This window comes from Octopus sinensis, unplaced genomic scaffold (genome assembly GCF_006345805.1).
Source record: "Octopus sinensis unplaced genomic scaffold, ASM634580v1 Contig17668, whole genome shotgun sequence".
Taxonomy (NCBI): Eukaryota; Metazoa; Mollusca; class Cephalopoda; order Octopoda; family Octopodidae; genus Octopus; species Octopus sinensis.
This window is the reverse complement of record NW_021835220.1, coordinates 13488-35473: the sequence shown is the minus strand read 5'-3', so window position 1 is coordinate 35473 and position 21986 is coordinate 13488. Positions and strand designations below refer to the sequence as shown.

The 21986-nt window shown below is 36.4% G+C and overlaps 1 protein-coding gene across 1 annotated transcript in view; it reads left to right on the top strand.

The window, feature by feature from the left end:
- Window positions 1-467: 467 nt before the first annotated feature.
- The window catches only part of LOC115231166 (leucine-rich repeat-containing protein 4C-like), a gene marked incomplete at its 3' end in the record, with an annotated part of 32580 nt that continues 11061 nt past the window's right edge, over window positions 468-21986 (top strand). Inside the window, exons 1-8 of the mRNA XM_029801246.1 lie at window positions 468-501; window positions 1356-1397; window positions 6524-6734; window positions 10640-10711; window positions 13392-13448; window positions 16113-16184; window positions 18866-18937; window positions 20955-21026. Of these exons, the coding sequence (XP_029657106.1) occupies window positions 468-501; window positions 1356-1397; window positions 6524-6734; window positions 10640-10711; window positions 13392-13448; window positions 16113-16184; window positions 18866-18937; window positions 20955-21026 (632 nt within the window). The remainder of the gene's footprint in view (window positions 502-1355; window positions 1398-6523; window positions 6735-10639; window positions 10712-13391; window positions 13449-16112; window positions 16185-18865; window positions 18938-20954; window positions 21027-21986) is intronic.

Genomic DNA, 21986 nt, shown 5'->3' with positions numbered 1-21986 from the left:
TGTAAGGACCGTGCGATGCGAGTTGACAAGAATGGCTCTTTAGTACCACATCACACAGCCCTTACAATAAAGAGAAAATTGATAGTACCATCTATTTGCCAGATGGATAAAGGAGACAACCGCGTAGAATGATTAAAAGAAGATTTATTGATATGTTAACAGATGTGTCTGTGTGTGCATCATGTATACTGAACGATAGACATGCCGTCATGAGAACAGAATGTATGCGTATGGGTTCATAGATGTAGGAGACAATTAGAGGTATATGTTGAACGTGATGTCGTGGCTGTGATGCTGCTGCCTGGGGAACTTGTACAGGAATTCATACTGGTTGTATATTTGTTGTTGACCCATGATGAAGTAATTCATGAACAGTGAAGTGTTGGAACCTGGGTGCATCGCTTGCAGAGCTGTGTACATAGAGAGATGATGTTGAAGACGTTAAGGACATGGTGATAGCGACGAAGATGGAGGTTGTTGGAATGCTGTTGGACAAAGTTGGTAAGTCTCTGGAACTGGCTGTGTCTTTGTGGTCAGAGGCTAGTCCTTAAAAGGTCTGGAACCAAAAGACGAAAGGAGAAAAGGGGGAGCGTTTATAAGGAGAAATAGGCCAAAACGGGGTAGAGAACAGGCTGACTCCGACTGGTTATACGCGGCAGTTTGGCGCGACAAATTGCGCCAATACCAACTAATCAGAGTAGTGGACAGAACGGGATCCAAATAGCGGCAAAAGGCTAGCTGTTCCGTGCTACTCTCGAATGCACGTATATATAATAAATGGGAGAGAGAAATTTTAACCGAGTCTACGCTGCAGGACTTTACTGTGAAGTGGGAAGTCTGCATATTCGCTGTCCAGTTCCTGCAGAAGAGACTTAAATTGTCTGTGAGTCAGTGAAGAGCAAGAAACCATGAAGTTAACTATTTTAACAACAGTTTCCACGACAGAACTCAAGCTTTGTGACGAAAGTTTTGCAACTAAATTTTCCTGATGTACAATGCAATTAAAACACATTACACTGCGTGAAATGTGATTTTCAAGACGCTTAATAAATCTTTTTTTCCTTTCCACCCACTGCACGTGCACCACCAGTAGTAATACAAAATATTTTATTTGTATTAATGGCTTGATTTTCGAAATAATTTAGAAATGCAGTCAGAATGTCCTGTCCTGTAGATGTATTGGTAAGAGGAATAATCAAACAACATGATTCTTCGTAAATACGATCATTGTCCCAGTATCTTGCAACAATTGCTAGGTGCGCCATGTCATTCACTTGAGTACTTTCATCGATAGGGGTCACTGAATGCAGCAGCATTTTGTAATCTAACTTTCTGTGTTATAATTATGTTTTCAGCTATATCAGTTACACGTCTCTCAACTGATCATGCAGAAGTTGGTATTTCTTGAATTCGAGACAGTATTTATTCAGCGTTTGCTTAATCACTGAACAAAAGTTTTGCACTTCTCAGAAAATCTTTTTTGATAAATTCTCCGACTGTTAAAGGTTTACCTTTCTCAGCTCTACATTGAGCAATTGTCTAACTACATTATTTGGCTTCATTGTTGGTTCCAAGCATTTGAACAAAAACAGAAGTGCTTTTATTGTAACTAGAAATAGCCCTTTTTATGATTTGCCTTTTATCATCAGCGTTTTTAGACATAGTCTGGTGTCTAGTTTGATAGTGTCTTTGTACACTTGATGTACGACATACGACAAATTCACAGCAGAACGCACACACAACTCGATTTTGTTGTACAAATCCATACTCAGTGCTCCAGAAATCTTGAAACGAACGTCAAATTTTGGTCCTTTGTTATTCAATTTGGGGCACTATATATTGATAAGTGATATGACAGGTGTATAAACCCTTAAATTAGGTTCTACAAATAAAAATAACTAAATAAAATAATTAGAATAAAATAAATAGTAAAAAAGAATGAAATTAATTTAATGAATTAATTTTTGTAATAATAAAATAATTAGATTAAACTAAATGATATGAATAAACAAAAAAATATATACCCAAAAGATCAGACAACTTGACTCCCGAAGGAGAAATTGAAACCTAAGAAAATAACTATAGTTTTTGACTTTTCATGTTTAATTCCTTTTGAAAACCCTACCCGTTACCGCATTTTCTTCCCAAAATGAAAGAATAATTTTAAAAGCGTCTACTTATAGACGACCCGCAATGTAGCAGCCGATTTTAAAGAGTGTCTTTATTTAGACTGGCTGCTGTAAAGTGGTCAACCAAGTTTAACATAGTATGATCTGCACTGCTAAATATACAGCCGAGTTCGAAACAACAAGCGTTCGCACCTCTAGCTCCCGGCTTCAGTAATAAAGTACATATAAATGCTTTCAGCTCCAGCTTACAAACAAATTAATTGTGCTAACATTCATAATTTCGTATCAAAATTGTGTTCAGTAGTACTATATGTTTAAGGAAATGTAATATTACCAAATACAACTAACTTCAGATAGTTTAGGCTAGAATAGATGGATCGTAAAAAAGATATGTAAATTAATTATTATGATGTCGCTTCCTCAGAGTTAGTTATAAATAAAATTTTACTTTTATTTTTTGCCAAGTGGTGTGCATGCCATTGTGAATTGTTCCGCGTGCTACACATGACACGCGTGCCACAGGTTACAGACGCCTCGTCTAGACACTACAAGGAAAACCTCCAGACGTCTGAAGATGTTCAGCTATCCGGAACGTGTCGAGGCATAAACAGCCACCAGACTTAGGACACCTCCGTTACTACTGTTCACGACGTCCAGGACCACCAACTTACCTTCTGGGTCCAGGAAGATAATCTTTGTGTTGAGATCCAGGCGTCTCTGGGACAACACTGCCATTCCACCCCCGCACCCCTCATTCCCGTTTGACATGGAAATAAATATCAGGCTGAGTAAAAAGTAAGCAACGTTTTGAAACATGAAATTCATCACAATGTATTCCACCAATGCGGAAATTTTATTCATCAAAGTCTGTACCATTAATATAAACACATTTTTGCCAATGAGTTACAAAGTTTGTTTATTCCGTTAACATAAAAATCTGGAGTTCTGGAGTTGATGGACTTTTTGAACGCGCTTTCAGCATCGGTTTGATTTTTCAACTCCTTCTCTCGAGGAAACTATAAAGATACTTGAAAAAGTGGTAGTCGTTGGGAGAAAGGTCTTGGGAATAAGCTGAGTAGGGAATATCTTCGTAGCCAGATTCCCTAAACCTCTGGGGCGTCATTAGTGAAACGTGTGGTCGAGTATTGTCATGAAGAATGATTGGCCCTCTTCTGTTGACCAGTCTGAGACAGAGGAGTAGCAATTTTTCGTTCATATTGGCAATTTCTTGGTAATATGTTTCTGCAGTAATGGATTTTCTGGGTTTTAATAAGTTATAGTGGATGAGTCCAACAAGCACATCACTAAACAATCACCATAATCTCTTTTTTGAAGAGATCGGGTTTAGGGAAGCTTTTCGGTGCTTCATTTGGGTCCATCCACTGCGAAAAACATTTTCTATTATTATACAGAATCTACTTTTCATCGCAAATACGGTCAAGAATTGGATCGGTCTGGTTTCATCGAAGAAGCGACGAGCACATTTCATAAGTTCACATTTTCTGATTTTCATTCAAATCGTGTGGTACTCAAATGTCGAGCTTTTCTGATTTTCCGATCGCATGCAAATGGTTTCAGGCATTTTCTGGCTGACTTGAAGTTCTTTTGCCAGTTCTCGAGTGGTTTTACGTGGGTCTTTCTCAATGACAATCTTCAGTTGACCGTCATACGATGACAGACGGGCGTCCACTACGCTCAAGATCTTCAGGTTTCCACTGCTAAATCGTTTAAGCCATTTTCAAACTGACCACTCACTGGTCATTTCCTCACCAAACGTTTCGTTGACATCGTGAGCAGTTTCAGCTGCTTTACATCCTTTTTTGATGTTGAATAGCAAAATTGCTCGAATATCGCGCTTTGACAGTTGCATTTCAGATGATTGCAACAACGGTGAAAAAATATCAATGTTAATTTATTGATGCATTTGGGAAAGTCTATGTCTGAATTGTCTGTGTGTTTTGGGTTCTGTTTCTTTTTCTTTTGTGTGTTCAGGCGACCTCTTGCCATTTTGGTCTTTCGTCGTCCCTATCCGCGCAAGGTATGTCTGAGTGCTCCGAACAGGGGAGGGGCAAATCTTGTAGAGCTTTTTGGCGTTGTCCTATTCATAACGTTGTTGCTTTTTTGGTGGCGGGGACCGGGGTTGATGCTGTTGTTTTTGCTGCTGCGATTAGTGTTGCTGCTACTGTTACTATTGATTTTGTAGCCGCGATGGTCACCTGCCTCTGTTGGTGCTGTTGCTATTGTTGTTATTGTTGCTGTGTGGTGGCGGTGGCGGTGGTGGTGGTGGTGTTGTGATGTTGGCAAAATTGAGAGGCTCCTTTCTCTAATTTGTTGTGGGCAATAGAAGAATTTTAGATGATTTGTGTTCCCACACAGATGATACCGAAACCATCAGCTTTCAAAGGCCACGTGGAGGTTGGTGCCACCGTGTGAATTTATGATATCTGGAATTGTGTCCAGATTTTGGCTGTCCATTTTCACCACAATTTTAGGCCTTGACCCGAATAGTTTGTTAGTAAAGTTTCCGCATCTGTAAGATGCTCGTTTTGACCTATATGTCCAAGAGGACATCTACCACCAAGAATCAGCTGTCTATTTCTGGTGGTGTGTCTTCTTTTTTAGGGTCAAAGTGGATTGATTCCTTGCCTTCTCTTCATTTTTCTGTTATGTTTTTGTTGGTGCTGATGGTTGTGATGCTGTTGTTGTTGTTGCTGCTACTGCTTCTGCTGCTGCTGTCTTTGCTTTGTTTCTCAAAAATATTAACAAGCGGAGGTGACAAAATGTCAAAACGGATGATGTAAGAACCTTTACTTGCCTCGATTTGGGAAGCCAGACTGAACTTTTTCTTTATAAAATATAAATTTGTAGTTTTTAAAACTCAAAATTCGCCTTTAAGGGGCGAATTCTGGCCACCGCAGCTAGCCCCGCTTACAGCGAGGTGGGTTCTGTGGTCAATAAAATTTTGAAAACAACATTGTAACAACAAATTCTAAAGAAAACTTAGAGCTCCGAACAACTAGTCTCCAAAACCGACACAAATAATAATAATAACAATAAAGAAATGGAGAAACTTTCAAAATACAAAGACCTGGAAATAGAGGTAACTCGAACGAGGAATCTAAAAACAGAAACAATTCCTATCATAGTAAGTGCATTAGGCATGATAAAAAATTATTCAGACAAATACATAACAAAAACACCAGGATTTACAAACACATATAACATACAGAAAATTGCATTGTTGAATTATTCTTTTAGATCAGTATTTCTCAACGAGGATATCAGAGGAGAGTTTCAGGGAGTCGCTGGCGATGTATCGTGATGATCAAAAATCCTGCCTGCTAAAATTTGGTTAGTGATTCAAACTGCAGACTCAACGCAAAATGGTCACATTTAATTCAAAGCGTTAAAAATGGTATGAAAACAATTGGTATGAGTTCACAAAGTCCAAACGATTAATAGGGAAAAACCCTCCAGGCTACATCCCGAAAATTCATTTCTTTGCCGAATTTCTACAATGTTTACGGCGATTCGTCTTGCTTTTTTATTTTTCATGCAATTTACGCATGCTTGCACGCGTGGTGAACACAGTTCACGTCAAACAGCTGACTGAGTAAAGTTCACTATTCAATGCATGGGAGAAGGCCTAAACAAACACATTATCGATTTCTGCACTTGCGAGATGAATTTCGGAACAGAAATAGCGCAGTTCAATTTTCATTCGCCTAAACTTTAAGTGACCCATGTTTGGTGGTTCTACGATTTGTTGGCTAGGAGGAGATGTGCCGGGAAGTAAAAGACACAGACACACACACAGATACACAGATAGACACACAAGTTGAGTTTTATATATATAGATTTACGTTCATGCTTTATTCTTGTTTTCAGTAAAAAAAAAGTAAGTAAAATGAAATCATGATAGTTTATTTAAGGAAAAACTTTGTATGAACGCTTCTAAAACTGGGGTACAGGAAAAATCCTTTGATACAATACAGTTGCTTGTGGGGTCCCATCGGATTTAACGACCCAACCGGGTTTACAACCACTGCGTATTTAGGGTCTACGAAACTCATGGTTCGCTAGTTTTGTATATATATATATATTAGACCCCCCTCCGAGTATGGTTACAGATGTGTGTAGGAGTGCGTTTGTGTTTGTGTGTGTGAGTTTGGTGTTTTCTTTGATATTATTACGCGTTAAAGCTATAATATTTTTATAAATTTCTTCACACTAATTTATCGAAATTTAATTTTTTAGCTTTAAATATCCAATCATGAAAACAAAAATATATTTGTCATGTGGAACAGGGGTGAATTTTAGTTCCTTCAGAGAATCTGCAATTTGAAGTTAATAACATTGAAATCTCTGACATTTCCTATTTTCTTCTTTTACAGATAAATCTACGCCTGGCAATATGTTTCACCACGTAGTATCATATAGACGGTCTCTTGTGTTGATACTGTGTACGATATTGTTTTTGGAGACTCAAGCTGATTCAGATATATGCAACACATGTAATTGCAATTCACTTACAACGAGAATATATTGTGCACGTCGCAATTTACTATCAATTCCACAACCAATTCCGACGAATGTTGAATATTTGTAAGTATTTGACACTTTCTACGTATTTTCCACATCCAATATTTTAAATTCTCATTGATTATGTTCTCAGCTAATCGCTTATGCTGTTTATCTCACAGCTTTAAGCACAATCTTATGTTAGAGTAAAACAAATCGATAAGTTACCTGCTGTGAAGTCAAATAAACTGTTTCTTACCATATTGAATTTATAATATATAACATCGCATACACAGAGATTGGATATGACTAGTATCTGACTTTGATGTCATTTGTCTGAACTTATCAAATCTTACGGTATATTCAATGAACGGACAGTGTAAAAACTTTAGTGCTAAGAAAACGTGTATTCCACATAGTTATATCATTAATTAGTTGAATTGTTGCTTATTATTACAGTAATATGATATAATATCAGTTGATCGTGTCACAGAATAATTGTTAATTATTGTTTGTGTTAATTTTATAATAGAATATGCAGCGAGCTATCAGAATCGTTGTGCACGCCAGACAAAATGTTGAGCGGTATTTCGTTCGTCTTTACGTTTCGATTTTAAATTCTGTCGAGGTTGACTTTGTTTTTCATTCTTTTGGAGTCGGTAAAATAAATAGCAATTTATCTCTGAGATCAATGTAAAGGACTTGTCCCTTTCCCAAAATTTCAGGTTTGTTCCTATAGAAGAAATGATTATTTTTATAATTAAAAATGAAACAGATGAATTAAACAGCAGATAATGACGAGATCCGCTTAAATTGCCAAATTCTTAAAATACCTAAGTGAAGAAATCAAAATAGTGTTGTTTTAACAAATTATGAGGAATTTATTTTTGATAGAATGTCATCAGTAAAATTTACCCTATCATGAACACAATAAACCTTATTACAAAATTATGCAAGCTTAATTGAAGTTTCGGCTGATTGATGTATCCCCGTTCACCTGAAATCTTACGCAATTTTTAAGTAAATTATTAAAATTTAACGTCTCAAGAAATGGAATAGAATAAAAAAGAGAAATTATTTGATACATGCAATCATAACAAATACTCTGTTGCAACACACTGCTCTTCCAGGTGATTATTTCCAGTTAATTGGCTTGCATCATTGCATTAATCACCTTAAACTTTCAGTTTTAATCAAATATTCTAATACTAAAGTGGATCAATTCATTCGATCAGATCTATTTCTCAAAACATTTGGAACGTTTTGACAAAATGAGAAATCCTAATGTAAAATAAAGAGAAAAGTGTCAATAATGGAATTCCTAAATCTCGTATAACTCAAGATGTTGAATAGTAAAGTTGAAGTTCTGTTTAATAAGTTAGATATTTTCATCGTTCATAACTTGAGCGAGGTTTGGCACAAATCATTTGACCGTCTAGTAGAATACATTGCGTTCTGACACACGGCAATCTGACGTCAAATCCCGCCAAGGTCAACCTTGGGTCATTCATTTCAGAGATCAATAAAGAACCATAACTGTTCAATGAACAAATGCAACTATGAGGACCTCGAATAAGACACCTTGCAGTATATTGTCCAGTTGTCTGTGACCTGAGTTAAAATTCCACACTTTTTATTTTAGCGATTTTGGAGAAAGGATCAGACAAGTTTTTTAACCCCTGCAAGATCTCCAATATTTGTGAGACAGATATCTCTCTCTATATAAACGGCAGTTTGTCTGTGCGTTTTCTGTGTGTCTGTTTTCTCGTACCCTCACTCTGACCACGGCTTTCAACCGATTCTGATGAAACTTGACACACACATAGCCCAATGTCATAATTCAAAACTAACGCAGCGAAAATTTTGAAAAGTTCCCCCAGTTCTGAAAAAAATCGATAAATTCGACATGGGGTCGAGAATCAGAAACCCAAACCACAGACCGTCTAGGGGACGCAACTCCACCTTTTTTAACTCTCAAAAAAATTTACCATCATTTTTTTTCCATTTTTTTGCTATTTTTTGGCTATAACTCTCTAAAAATGCTTTATAGTTATTTCCCTTACAAACCTGAGCAATGCCGGGCGATACTGTTAGTCATTAATATTCCGTTTGAGCTGTTGCAGGTTAACCTTTACAGGAATGATTAACAGGGATGCTATTTAGGGGATGAAGGATTTAGCATAGATGGCTAATAATGGGAACAAACTGAGGTTTAATACAGCAAGAGTAAGGAGCAAAGGGCTAAAAAAAGACGAAAAAACCTAAGGCAATGTATGTTGCCACATCCCTTTTTTAAATAACACCCTTAACCAGTTAAATCACCATGTAAGGTTGTTCTCCTTTGTAGCACATAACTCAAAATTATATCAGGGTTTCCCCACTCTACCATCACCAATTCTATTAATAAATCCCTTTCTATTTCTGTTATGTTTTCCTTCCTAGTCTATTATTTCAGTCTTGAAGTTTTGGGGGTTTATTTATTTTTGTGAAGAACTTTTATGCATTAATTATGCAAAGGAGAGGAGTTTACTTTTGCAAAGATAAATTACTTTTGACAGCAAAGTGTAATAACAAATAGAATGCTCATTGGACAGAAACAAGATATTTCTAAATAAAGCTGACTTCTGAGATGATAAAAATATCTTCCACTGAAAACTGATGTTGCAACGAAGGCTTTGTAAATCTAATTCAAATCACAAATATTTTGAACATCCATTCTTTTCTCATATTTTACATGCATGTGTGTTTTTCATTCATACTTTACGTGGTGATTTAAATCTGTTTTATATCTTATATAATAAAATATACGAAAATGCAAACAGAGCCTTCGTGAAGACGAAAAGAAAGCCTTACAAACTGCAAATTGACAATTTAATCATCCTAAACGAAACCGATTGGGGAAGGGTGATAGCAGTCACGGACCAAGACTACTATAAAGATAAAATATTGGAAACAGACTAATCCTGCTACAAGAAAGAACCAAGACACGCGGAGAAAGTAATAATAAATACACCCAAAATTAAGATAAATGAATACCAACGTTCGTTCACAGATAAAGAGAAAGATTATTTATGCAGCTCTGTAATGAAAGAGAGTAATTTCTATGGATCACCCAAGATCTGCGAATGCTCCAAAATGCAAGGATCAGCATATAAAAATACTAAGACCTACTGACATCAAATTGAGACCAACAGTTGCTGGACCTTGAGCCCCAACACAACAACTGAGCCATCTTTTGGATATACTCCTCAAACCGTTGTGCCCATTAATGCCCAGCTATACCCGAGACGATATGGATTTCATCAAACACATTCCACCCACTGTCCCAGAACGTACTATACTTAAAAGATTTGACTAATCTTTGTACAAATACATCACACTTTGGGCCTGGGAGCAATCAAACACTGGGTAGAAAAACATAGCGGACGGATGGACGAACGCTTCAAAACGCATTTCCAAAGACACACGCCGGGAACTAGAAGACAACACCTTTAGATTCGATAATAAACTGTATCGACAGATAAAAGGACACCACTACGGGGACGAGGTTCACACACATACTCGCACCCAGAGGTAGATATACATATGTGTGTATATTTCTGAGTGTATATGTGTGTATGTGCTTATATGTGCATACATGTGCGTGTATGTGTGTGGATGTGTGTGTTGGTACATAGAGAGGCGAAGCGGATACTCGAGGTTGTGCAAGTCAAGTAGGAAATAAACATGAAACGGCTGCCACGTTAAGATATTCTTCTCCTCCTGCTTCTTCTTCTTCTCCTTCTGCTTCTTCTTCTTCTTCTTCTTCTTCTTCTTCTTCTTCTTCTTCTTCTTCTTCTTCTTCTTCTTCTTCTTCTTCTTCTTCTTCTTCTTTTTCTTCTTCGTTATCTTTCTTCTTTTTCTTCCTTTCATTCTGAAGTCACAGTGTTTGATATCGTATCACAAATACTTTCCAAATAATCTATTTTACTCTTTCTTTACTGCTATAGAGATCTGCGAGGGAACAACATTTCAACCATCAAAGAAGGAGCATTCACGGGGCTTTCGAATTTAAAGACATTGTAAGTTCGTTCAGTTTCTTGATACTATTTTCCGAAAGTAATAATTGATGCTGATATATAAGCTCACAAATGTATAAAATTTCAGACTGAACTAAACAAAATTAATTCAAATTTGTAGAATGAACACGATTTAGGAATATACAAAGAGAATATGAGAGAGCGAGACAATGTGAAAGAAAGAGAGAGAATTTGAGAGAGAAAATGAAATAATAGGAAAAATATAATGTTCCTTTATTGTAGTTGCTTTGTTTCAATTCGCATCTCAATAACTCATTTTTGTTCCCCAAATTTCAATGATTTTGATATGAATTTGTATTAGAAATGGTAACGTTTGTGAGTTTACATGTTTGCATCAAATATTTTTAGCTGAAGTATATGTGTGTGTTCATATATAAGTGTAGTTCTGTGTGAAATGTGACTATATTATTCCTTTATTTTATATTTTACATCCTCCTCCATTTCTTATTTCAATATTCTCCTTCGTGTTTCGATATTATCACACAACTTCGAATTTTGTCATTCACTTCACGTTATTTATGTAATAGAGCAACTGAAGTGGAAGCGGAAAATATATATTCAAAAAATATAGTCACATACATTCTATCTGTAAACCTGAAATACTTACTGTACTTGTAAGCTGGAATATTTGGCCTGATACAATTAAACTGCTGATATATTTCTTGTAAGCGTGTGTTTTCTAATATTCTTGTGACAATGAAGCGATATGAAATAAATAATCTCTCTCACCATATTTCCCCAAGGGTGAGTGGGAATATGTGTGATGTGAGTGTGCATACCGCATTCCGTCGTTGATACTATGAATATAAGAATGCGTATGAGTGCAATTGAATATGTTGATTTCTGATTCCGTATATTCCCTGATTTTTCTGCCATGTCTTCTCGCCCAAAATTTTTCATTCTATCCTTGAATTATTTCCTGATATTTCGAAAATATTTTCAGTTTCATCTTAAACACCATGATTTTCAATGTGTCTTCTTCTTCGTCTTCTTCTTCTTCTTCTTCTTCTTCTTCTTCTTCTTCTTCTTCTTCTTCTTCTTCTCCTTCTTCTTTTGTTCTTTTTCTTATTCTACTTCTCCTTCTCTGCCTTTTTCATCATCTTTTTGTCATTTCGTCTTCTGCCTCCTCCTCCTTCTTCTTCTTCTTCTTCTTCTTTCTTCTTTCTTCCTTCCACTTCTATTTCATCTTCTTCTTCTTCTTCTTCTCTTCTTTTCTTTTTCTTCTATTTCTCCTCCTCCTCATCCTGCTCCTCCTCCTCCTGGTCCTCCTCCTCCTTCCTCTTCTAATTTTTTTCTTCTTATTATTCTTCATTTTCTTCTTTAAATTCTCTTCCCCCTCCACTCCGCCCCTCCTACTATTTCTTCTTGTAATTCTCTTCCTCCCCTCCTCTCCTGCTCCATTTTCTTTTTTCTTCTTTTTCTTCTTCGTCTTCTTCTTCTTCTTCTCTTCTCGTCTTCTTCTTCTTCGTCTTCTTCTTCTTCCTCTTCTTCTTCTTCTTCTACTTTCAACTTCTTCATCTACCCTTCCTCCTCCTCCTCCTTCTTCTTATTCTTATTCTTATTCTTTTTCTTCTACACCTACTTTTTCCCTATCATCCTCTTCCTCCTCCTTTTTCCTCTTCCTTCTTCTACTTCTTTTTTTCATCTTCTTTTTTCTACCCAATCCTCTCCGCCCCTCCTCCTCCTTTTTCTTCTTGTAATTCTCCTCCTCCCTTCCACTCCTGCTCCTTTTCTTCTTCTTCTGCTTCTTCTTCTAATTCTTCTTCTTCTTTTCCTCCTCCTCCTTCTTTTTCTTTTCTTCTTCTCATTCTTCTATTTCTTTTTTTTCTTCTTATATTCTTCTTCTTTCTACTTCTACATCTACTTCTCCTCCTACCCCTCTTTCTTCTTATATTCTTCTTTTTGTTATTCTCATCCTCCTCCTCCTCCTCCTTCATCTTCTTCTTCTTTTTCATCTTCTCCTACTTATTCTCCCCTTCTTACTCCTACTCCTCCTCTTCCTTCTTCTTCTTCTTCTTCTTCTACATCTTCTCCTCCTCCTCCTTCTCCTTCTTAACTTCTGTTTTTGTTATTCTCTTTCTCCTTCTCCTCCTCCTCCTCCTCCTCCTTCTTCTTCTTCATCTTCTTCTTTTTCCTGCTTCAACTTCTTCTACGTCTTCTTCTTCTTGTTCTTCCCTTCCTTCTTCTTGCAATTCTTCTTCTTCCCCTCCCCCTCCTCATCCTCCTTCTTTTTCGTCTTCTTCTTCATCTTCTTCTTCTTCTTCTCCTTCTTCTTTTTCTCCTCCTTTCTTCTTTCTACTTCTTCATCTACTTCTCCTCCTCCTCTTCCTCGTCTTTCTTATTCTTATCTTCTTCTTCTTGTTATTCTCTTCCTCCTCCACCCCCTCCTTCTCCTTCTTTTACTTTTTCTCCTTCATCTTCTTCCCTTTTATCAGCCTCCTCCTCCTTTTTCCTTCTATTCCTTCTTGCTCTTCTTTTTCTTCTACCTCTTCTCCTTTCTTCTTCTAATTCTTCTTCGCCTCCTCCTCTTCCTTCTTCTTCTTCCTTTTCTTCTTCGTTATCTTTCTTCTTTTTCTTCCTTTCATTCTCAAGTCACAGTGTTTGATGTTGTATCACAAATATTTTCCATATAATCTATTTTACTCTTTCTTTACTGCTATAGAGATCTTGGAGGGAACAACATTGCAACCATCACGGGGCTTTCAAATTTAAACGTATTGTAAGTTCGTTCAGTTTCTTGATACTATTTTCCGAAAGTAATAATTGATGCTGATATATAAGCTCACAAATGTATAAAATTTCAGACTGCACCAAACAAAATCAATTCAAATTTGTAGAATGAACACGATTTAGGAAGATACAAAGAGAATATGAGAGATTGAGACAATGTGAAAGAAAGAGAGAGAATTTGGGGAGAAAGTGAAATAATGGGAAAAATATAATGTTCCTTTATTGTAGTTGCTTTGATTCACTTCGCATCTAAATAAATCATTTTTATTCCCCAAATTTCAATGATTTTGATATGAATTTGTATTAGAAATGGTAACGTTTGTGAGTTTACATGTTTGCATCAAATATTTTTAGCTGAAGTATATGTGTATGTTCATATATAAGTGTAGTTCTGTGTGAAATGTGACTATATTATTCCCTTATTTTATATTTTGCATCCTCCTCCATTTCTTATTTCAATATTCTCCTTCGTGTTTCGATATTATCATTCAAATTCGAATTTTGTCATTCACTTCACGTTATTTATGTAATAGAGCAACTGAAGTGGAAGCGGAAAATATATATTCGAATAATATAGTAACATACATTCTATCTGTAAACCTGAAATACTTACTGTACTTGTAAGCTGGGATATTTCGCCTGATACAATTAAACTGCTGATATATTTCTTGTAAGCGTGTGTTTTCTAATATTCTTGTGACATTGAAGCGATATGAAATAAATAATCTCTCTCACCATATTTCCACAAGGGTGAGTGGGAATATGTGTGATGTAAGTGTGCATACCGCATTCCGTCGTTTATACTATGAATATAAGAATGCGTATGAGTGCAATTGAATATGTTGATTTCTGATTCCGTATATTCCCTGATTTTTCAGCCATGTCTTTCCGCCCAAAATTTTTCTTTCTATCCTTGAATTATTTCCTGATATTTCGAAAATATTTTCAGTTTCATCTTAAACACCATGATTTTCAATGTGTCTTCTTCTTCGTCTTCTTCTTCTTCTTCTTCTTCTTCTTCTTCTTCTTCTTCTTCTTCTTCTTTTCTTTTTCTTCTTTGTTCTTTTTCTTATTCTACTTCTCCTTCTCTGCCTTTTTCATCATCTTTTTGTCATTTCGTCTTCTGCCTCCTCCTCCTTCTTCTTCTTCTTCTTCTTTTCTTTCTTCCACTTCTACTTCATCTTCTTCTTCTTCTTCTTCTTCTCTTCTTTTCTTTTTCTTCTATTTCTCCTCCTCCTCCTGGTCCTCCTCCTCCTCCTGGTCCTCCTCCTCCTCCTGGTCCTCCTCCTCCTTCCTCTTCTAATATTTTTCTTATTATTATTCTTCATTTTCTTCTTTAAATTCTCTTCCCCCTCCACTCCGCCCCTCCTCCTCCTATTTCTTCTTGTAATTCTCTTCCTCCCCCTCCTCTCCTGCTCCTTTTTCTTTTTTCTTCTTTTTCTTCTTCGTCTTCTTCTTCTTCGTCTTCTTCTTCTTCTTCTTCTTCTACTTTCAACTTCTTCATCTACCCTTCCTCCTCCTCCTCCTTCTTCTTATTCTTATTCTTATTCTTTTTCTTCTACACCTACTTTTTCCCTATCATCATCTTCCTCCTCCTTTTTCCTCTTCCTTCTTCTACTTCTTTTTTTCATCTTCTTTTTTTCTACCCAATCCTCTCCGCCCCTCCTCCTCCTCTTTCTTCTTCTAATTCTCCTCCTCCCTTCCATTCCTGCTCCTTTTTTCTTCTTCTGCTTCTTCTTCTAATTCTTCTTCTTCTTTTCCTCCTCCTCCTTCTTTTTCTTTTCTTCTTCTCATTCTTCTATTTCTTTTTTTTCTTCTTATATTCTTCTTCTTCTTTCTACTTCTTTATCTACTTCTCCTCCTACCCCTCTTTCTTCTTCTTATATTCTTCTTTTTGTTATTCTCATCCTCCTCCTCCTCCTCCTCCTTCATCTTCTTCTTCTTTTTCATCTTCTCCTACTTATTCTCCCCTTCATACTCCTACTCCTCCTCCTTTTTCCTCCTCTTCCTTCTTCTTCTTCTTCTTCTTCTTCTTCTACATCTCCGCCTCCTCCTCCTTCTCCTTCTTAACTTCTGTTTTTGTTATTCTCTTTCTCCTCCTCCTCCTCCTCCTCCTTCTTCTTATCTTCTTCATTTTCCTGCTTCAACTTCTTCTACGTCTTCTTCTTCTTGTTCTTCCCTTCCTTCTTCTTGCAATTCTTCTTCTTCCCCTCCCCCTCCCTATCCTCCTTCTTTTTCTTCTTCTTCTTCTTCTTCTCCTCTTCTTCTCCTTCTTCTTCTTCTCCTTTCTTCTTTCTACTTCTCCTCCTCCTCTTCCTCGTCTTTCTTATTCTTATCTTCTTCTTCTTGTTATTCTCTTCCTCCTCCTCCTCCCCCTCCTTCTTCTTCTTTTACTTTTTCTCCTACATCTTCTTCCCTTTTATCAGCCTCCTCCTCCTTTTTCCTCCTATTCCTTCTTGCTCTTCTTTTTCTTCTACCTCTTCTCCTTTCTTCTTCTAATTCTTCTTCGCCTCCTCCTCTTCCTTCTTCTTCTTCCTTTTCTTCTTCGTTATCTTTCTTCTTTTTCTTCCTTTCATTCTCAAGTCACAGTGTTTGATGTTGTATCACAAATATTTTCCATATAATCTATTTTACTCTTTCTTTACTGCTATAGAAATCTGAACGAGAACAACATTTCAACCATCACAGAAGGTGCATTTACGGGGCTTTCAAATTTAAAGACATTGTAAGTTCGTTCAGTTTCTTGATACTATTTTCCGAAAGTAATAATTGATGCTGATATATAAGCTCACAAATGTATAATATTTCAGACTGAACTAAACAAAATTAATTCAAATTTGTAGAATGAACACGATTTAGGAATATACAAAGAGAATATGAGAGAGCGAGACAATGTGAAAGAAAGAGAGAGAATTTGAGAGAGAAAGTGAAATAACAGGAAGAATATAATGTTCCTTTATTATAGTTGCTTTGTTTCAATTCGCATCTTAATAACTCATTTTTGTTCCCCAAATTTCAATGATTTTGATATGAATTTGTATTAGAAATAGTAACGTTTGTGAGTTTACATGTTTGCATCAAATATTTTTAGCTGAAGTATATGTGTATGTTCATATATAAGTGTAGTTCTGTGTGAAATGTGACTATATTATTCCTTTATTTTATATTTTGCATCCTCCTCCATTTCTTATTTCAATATTCTCCTTCGTGTTTCGATATTATCATTCAAATTCGAATTTTGTCATTCACTTCACTTTATTTATGTAAGAGAGCAACTGAAGTGGAAGCGGAAAATATATATTCAAAAAATATAGTCACATACATTCTTTCCGTAAACCTGAAATACTTATGTACTTGTAAGGTGGAATATTTGGCCTGATACAATTAAACTGCTGATATATTTCTTGTAAGCGTGTGTTTTCTAATATTCTTGTGACAATGAAGCGATATGAAAAAAATAATCTCTCTCACCATATTCCCCAAGGGTGAGTGGGAATATGTGTGATGTGAGTGTGCATACCGCATTCCGTCGTTGATACTATGAATATAAGAATGCGTATGAGTGCATTTGAATATGTTGATTTCTGATTCCGTATAATCCCTGATTTTTCAGCCATGTCTTCTCGCCCAAAATTTTTCATTCTATCCTTGAATTATTTCCTGATATTTCGAAAATATTTTCAGTTCATCTTAAAACCACAGATTTTCAATGTGTCTTCTTCTTCGTTTCTTCTTCTCTTCTTCTTCTTCTTCTTCTTCTTCTTCTTCTTCTTCTTCTCTTCTTCTCCTTCTTCTCTTTTGTTCTTTTTCTTATTCTACTTCTCCTCCTCTGCCTTTTTCATCATCTTTTTGTCATTTCGGCTTCTGCCTCCTCCTCCTCCTTCTTCTTCTTCTTCTTCTTCTTGTTTCTTCCACTTCTACTTCATCTTCTTCTTCTTCTTCTTCTTCTTCTCTTCTTTTCTTTTTCTTCTATTTCTGCTCCTCCTCCTGGTCCTCCTCCTCCTTCCTCTTCTAATATTTTCTTCTTATTATTCTTCATTTTCTTCTTTAAATTCTCTTCCCCCTCCACTCCGCCCCTCCTCCTCCTATTTCTTCTTGTAATTCTCTTCCTCCCCCTCCTCTCCTGCTCCTTTTTCTTTTTTCTTCTTTTTCTTCTCCGTCTTCTTCTTCTTCTTCTTCTTCTTCTTCTTCTTCTTCTTCTTCTTCGTCTTCTTCTTCCTCTTCTTCTTCTTCTTCTACTTTCAACTTCTTCATCTACCCTTCCTCCTCCTCCTCCTTCTTCTTATTCTTATTCTTATTCTTTTTCTTCTACACCTACTTTTTCCCTATCATCCGCTTCCTCCTCCTTTTTCGTCTTCCATCTTCTACTTCTTTTTTTCATCTTCTTTTTTCTACCCAATCCTCTCCGCCCCTCCTCCTCCTTTTTCTTCTGGTAATTCTCATCCTCCCTTCCACTCCTGCTCCTTTTCTTCTTCTTCTGCTTCTTCTTCTAATTCTTCTTCTTCTTTTCCTCCTCCTCCTTCTTTTTCTTTTCTTCTCATTCTTCTATTTCTTTTTTTTCTTATATTCTTCTTCTTCTTTCTATTTCTACATCTACTTCTCCTCCTACCCCTCTTTCTTCTTCTTATATTCTTCTTTTTGTTATTCTCATCCTCCTCCTCCTCCTCCTTCATCTTCTTCTTCTTTTTCATCTTCTCCTACTTATTCTCCCCTTCTTACTCCTACTCCTCCTCCTTTTTCCTCCTCTTCCTTCTTCTTCTTCTTCTTCTTCTACATCTTCTCCTCCTCCTCCTTCTCCTTCTTAACTTCTGTTTTTGTTATTCTCTTTCTCCTTCTCCTCCTCCTCCTCCTTCTTCTTCTTCATCTTCTTCTTTTTCCTGCTTCAACTTCTTCTACGTCTTCTTCTTCTTGTTCTTCCCTTCCTTCTTCTTGCAATCCTTCTTCTTCCCCTCCCCCTTTCTCATCCTCCTTCTTTTTCGTCTTCTTCTTCATCTTCTTCTCCTTCTTCTTCTCCTTCTTCATCTTCTCCTTTCTTCTTTCTACTTCTTCATCTACTTCTCCTCCTCCTCTTCCTCGTCTTTCTTATTCTTATCTTCTTCTTCTTGTTATTCTCTTCCTCCTCCTACTCCCCCTCCTTCTCCTTCTTTTACTTTTTCTCCTACATCTTCTTCCCTTTTATCAGCCTCCTCCTCCTTTTTCATCCTATTCCTTCTTGCTCTTCTTTTTCTTCTACCTCTTCTCCTTTCTTCTTCTAATTCTTCTTCGCCTCCTCCTCTTCCTTCTTCTTCCTTTTCTTCTTCGTTATCTTTCTTCTTTTTCTTCCTTTCATTCTCAAGTCACAGTGTTTGATGTTGTATCACAAATATTTTCCATATAATCTATTTTACTCTTTCTTTACTGCTATAGATATCTGTACGAGAACAACATTGCAACCATCACAGAAGGTACATTCACGGGGCTTTCAAATTTAAACTTCTTGTAAGTTCGTTCAGTTTCTTGATACTATTTTCCGAAAGTAATAATTGATGCTGATATATAAGCTAACAAATGTATAATATTTCAGACTGAACTAAACAAAATTAATTCAAATTTGTAGAATGAACACGATTTAGGAATATACAAAGAGAATATGAAAATATATATTCGAATAATATAGTCACATACATTCTATCTGTAAACCTGAAATACTTACTGTACTTGTAAGCTGGGATATTTGGCCTGATACAATTAAACTGCTGATATATTTCTTGTAAGCGTGTGTTTTCTAATATTCTTGTGACGATGAAGCGATATGAAATAAATAATCTCTCTCACCATATTTCCACAAGGGTGAGTGGGAATATGTGTGATGTGAGTGTGCATACCGCATTCCGTCGTTGATACTATGAATAAAAGAATGCGTATGTGAGCATTTGAATATGTTGATTTCTGATTCCGTATATTCCCTGATTTTTCAGGCATGTCTCCCCGCCCAATATTTATCGATCTATCCTTGAATTATTTCCTGATATTTTAAGAACATTTTCAGTTTCATCTTGAACGCCATAATTTTCAATGTATCTTCTTCGTCTTCTTCTTCTTCTCCTCCCTCTTCTTCTTCTTCTTCTTCTCCTCTTCTTTCTTCTTCTTCTTCTCCTTCTCCTTCTTCTTCTTCCTCTACTTCTTCTTCTTCTTCCTCTTCCTCTCCTCCTGCTGCTCCTTCTCCTTTTTCTTTTTCTTCTCTTCTTTTTCTTCTTTTCCTTCTTCTTCTTCTTCTCTTCTTTTCTTTTTATTCTACTACTACTCCTCCTACTCCTTCTTCCTCTTCTAATTTCTTTCTTCTTCTTATTCTTCATTTTCTTCTTTAAATTCTCTCCCCCTCCACTCCGCCCCTCCTCCTCATTTTTCTTCTTGTAATTCTCCTCCTCCCCTCCTCTCCTGCTCGTTTTTCTTCTTCTTCTTCTCTTCTTCTTCTTCTTCGTCTTCTTCTTCTTCTTCTTCTCCTTCTCCTTATTCTTTTTCTTCTTCTCTCGCTTCTACATATTTCTTCTTCTTCTTCTCCTACATCCTCTTCTACTTTCAATTTTTTCAACTACTCCTCCTCCTCCTTCTCCTCCTCCTTCTCCTCCTCCTTCTCCTCCTCCTTCTCCTCCTCCTCCTCCTCCTCCGTCTCCTCCTCCTTCTTCTTATTCTTCTTTTTTTCTTCTACTCCTACTTTTCCCCTTCATTGCTTCCTCCTCCTTTTTCCACTTCATTCTTCTACTTCTTTTTTCCTCTTCTTTCTTTCGTCCCAATCCTCTCCGCCCCTCCTCCTCCTTTTTTCTTGTAATTCTCCTCCTCCCCCTCCTCTCCCGCTTCTTTTTCTTCTTCTTCTGCGTCTTCTTCTAATTCTTCTTCTTCTTCTTTTCCTCCTCCTCCTTTTTCTTTTCTTCTTCTCATTTTTCTACTCTTTTTTCTTCTTATACTTCTTCTCCTTCTTCTTCTTCTTCTTCTTCTACTATTTTACTTCAACATTTACTTCTCCTCCTACTCCTCTTTCTTCTTCTTATATTCTTCTTTTTGTTATTCTCATCCTCCTCCTCCTTCATCTTCTTCTTCTTTTTCATCTTCTCCTACTTATTCTTCCCCATCATTCTCCTCCTCCTCCTTTTTCCTCCTCTTCCTTCTTCTTCTTCTTCTTCTTTCTACTTCTTCATCTACTTGTCATCCTCCTCCTCCTCCTCCTTCTTCTTTTACTTTTTCCGCTACTACTTCTTCCCTTTTACCATCCTCCTCCTCCTTTTTCCTCCTATTACTTCTTCTTCTTCTTTTTCTCTCTTCTTCTCCTTTCTTCTTCAACTAATTCTTCTTCTTCTTCTTTTTCTTTTCTTCTTCACCTTCTCCTCCTTCTTCTTCTTCCTTTTCTTCTTCGTTATCTTTCTGCCTTTTCTTCCTTTCATTCTGAAGTCACAGTGTTTGATGTCGTATCACAAATATTTTCCATATAATCTATTTTACTCTTTCTTTACTGCTATAGATATCTTGGTTCCAACAACATAGCAACCATCAAAGAAGGAGCATTCACGGCGCTTTCGAATTTAAAGACATTGTAAGTTCGTTCAGTTTCTTGATACTATTTTCCGAAAGTAATAATTGATGCTGATATATCAGCTCACAAATGTAAAAAATTTCAGACTGCGCCAAACAAAATCAATTCGAATTTGTGGAAAGAACACGATTTAGGAAGATACAAAGAGAATATGAGAGAGCGAGACAATGTGAAAGAAAGAGAGAGAATTTGAGAGAGAAATTGAAATAATAGGAAAAATATAATGTTCCTTTATATATAGAGCAACTGAAGTGGAAGCGGAAAATATATATTCAAAAAATATAGTCACATACATTCTATCTGTAAACCTGAAATACTTACTGTACTTGTAAGCTGCAATATTTGGCCTGATACAATTAAACTGCTGATATATTTCTTGTAAGCGTGTTTTTTCTAATATTCTTGTGACAATGAAGCGATATGAAATAAATAATCTCTCTCACCATATTTCCACAAGGTTGAGTGGGAATATGTGTGATGTGAGTGTGCATAGCGCATTCCGTCGTTGATACTATGAATATAAGAATGCGTATGAGTGCAATTGAATATGTTGATTTCTGATTCCGTATATTCCCTGATTTTTCTGCCATGTCTTTCCGCCCAAAATTTTTCATTCTATCCTTGAATTATTTCCTGATATTTCGAAAATATTTTCAGTTTCATCTTAAACACCATGATTTTCAATGTGTCTTCTTCTTCGTCTTCTTCTTCTTCTTCTTCTTCTTCTTCTTCTTCTTCTTCTTCTTCTTCTTCTTCTTCTCCTTCTTCCTTTTCTTCTTCTTCTTCTCCTTCTTCTTCTTTTTGTTCTTTTTCTTATTCTACTTCTCCTTCTCTGCCTTTTTCATCATCTTTTTGTCATTTCGTCTTCTGCCTCCTCCTCCTCCTCCTTCTTCTTCTTCTTCTTTTCTTTCTTCCACTTCTACTTCATCTACTTCATCTTCTTCTCTTCTTTTCTTTTTC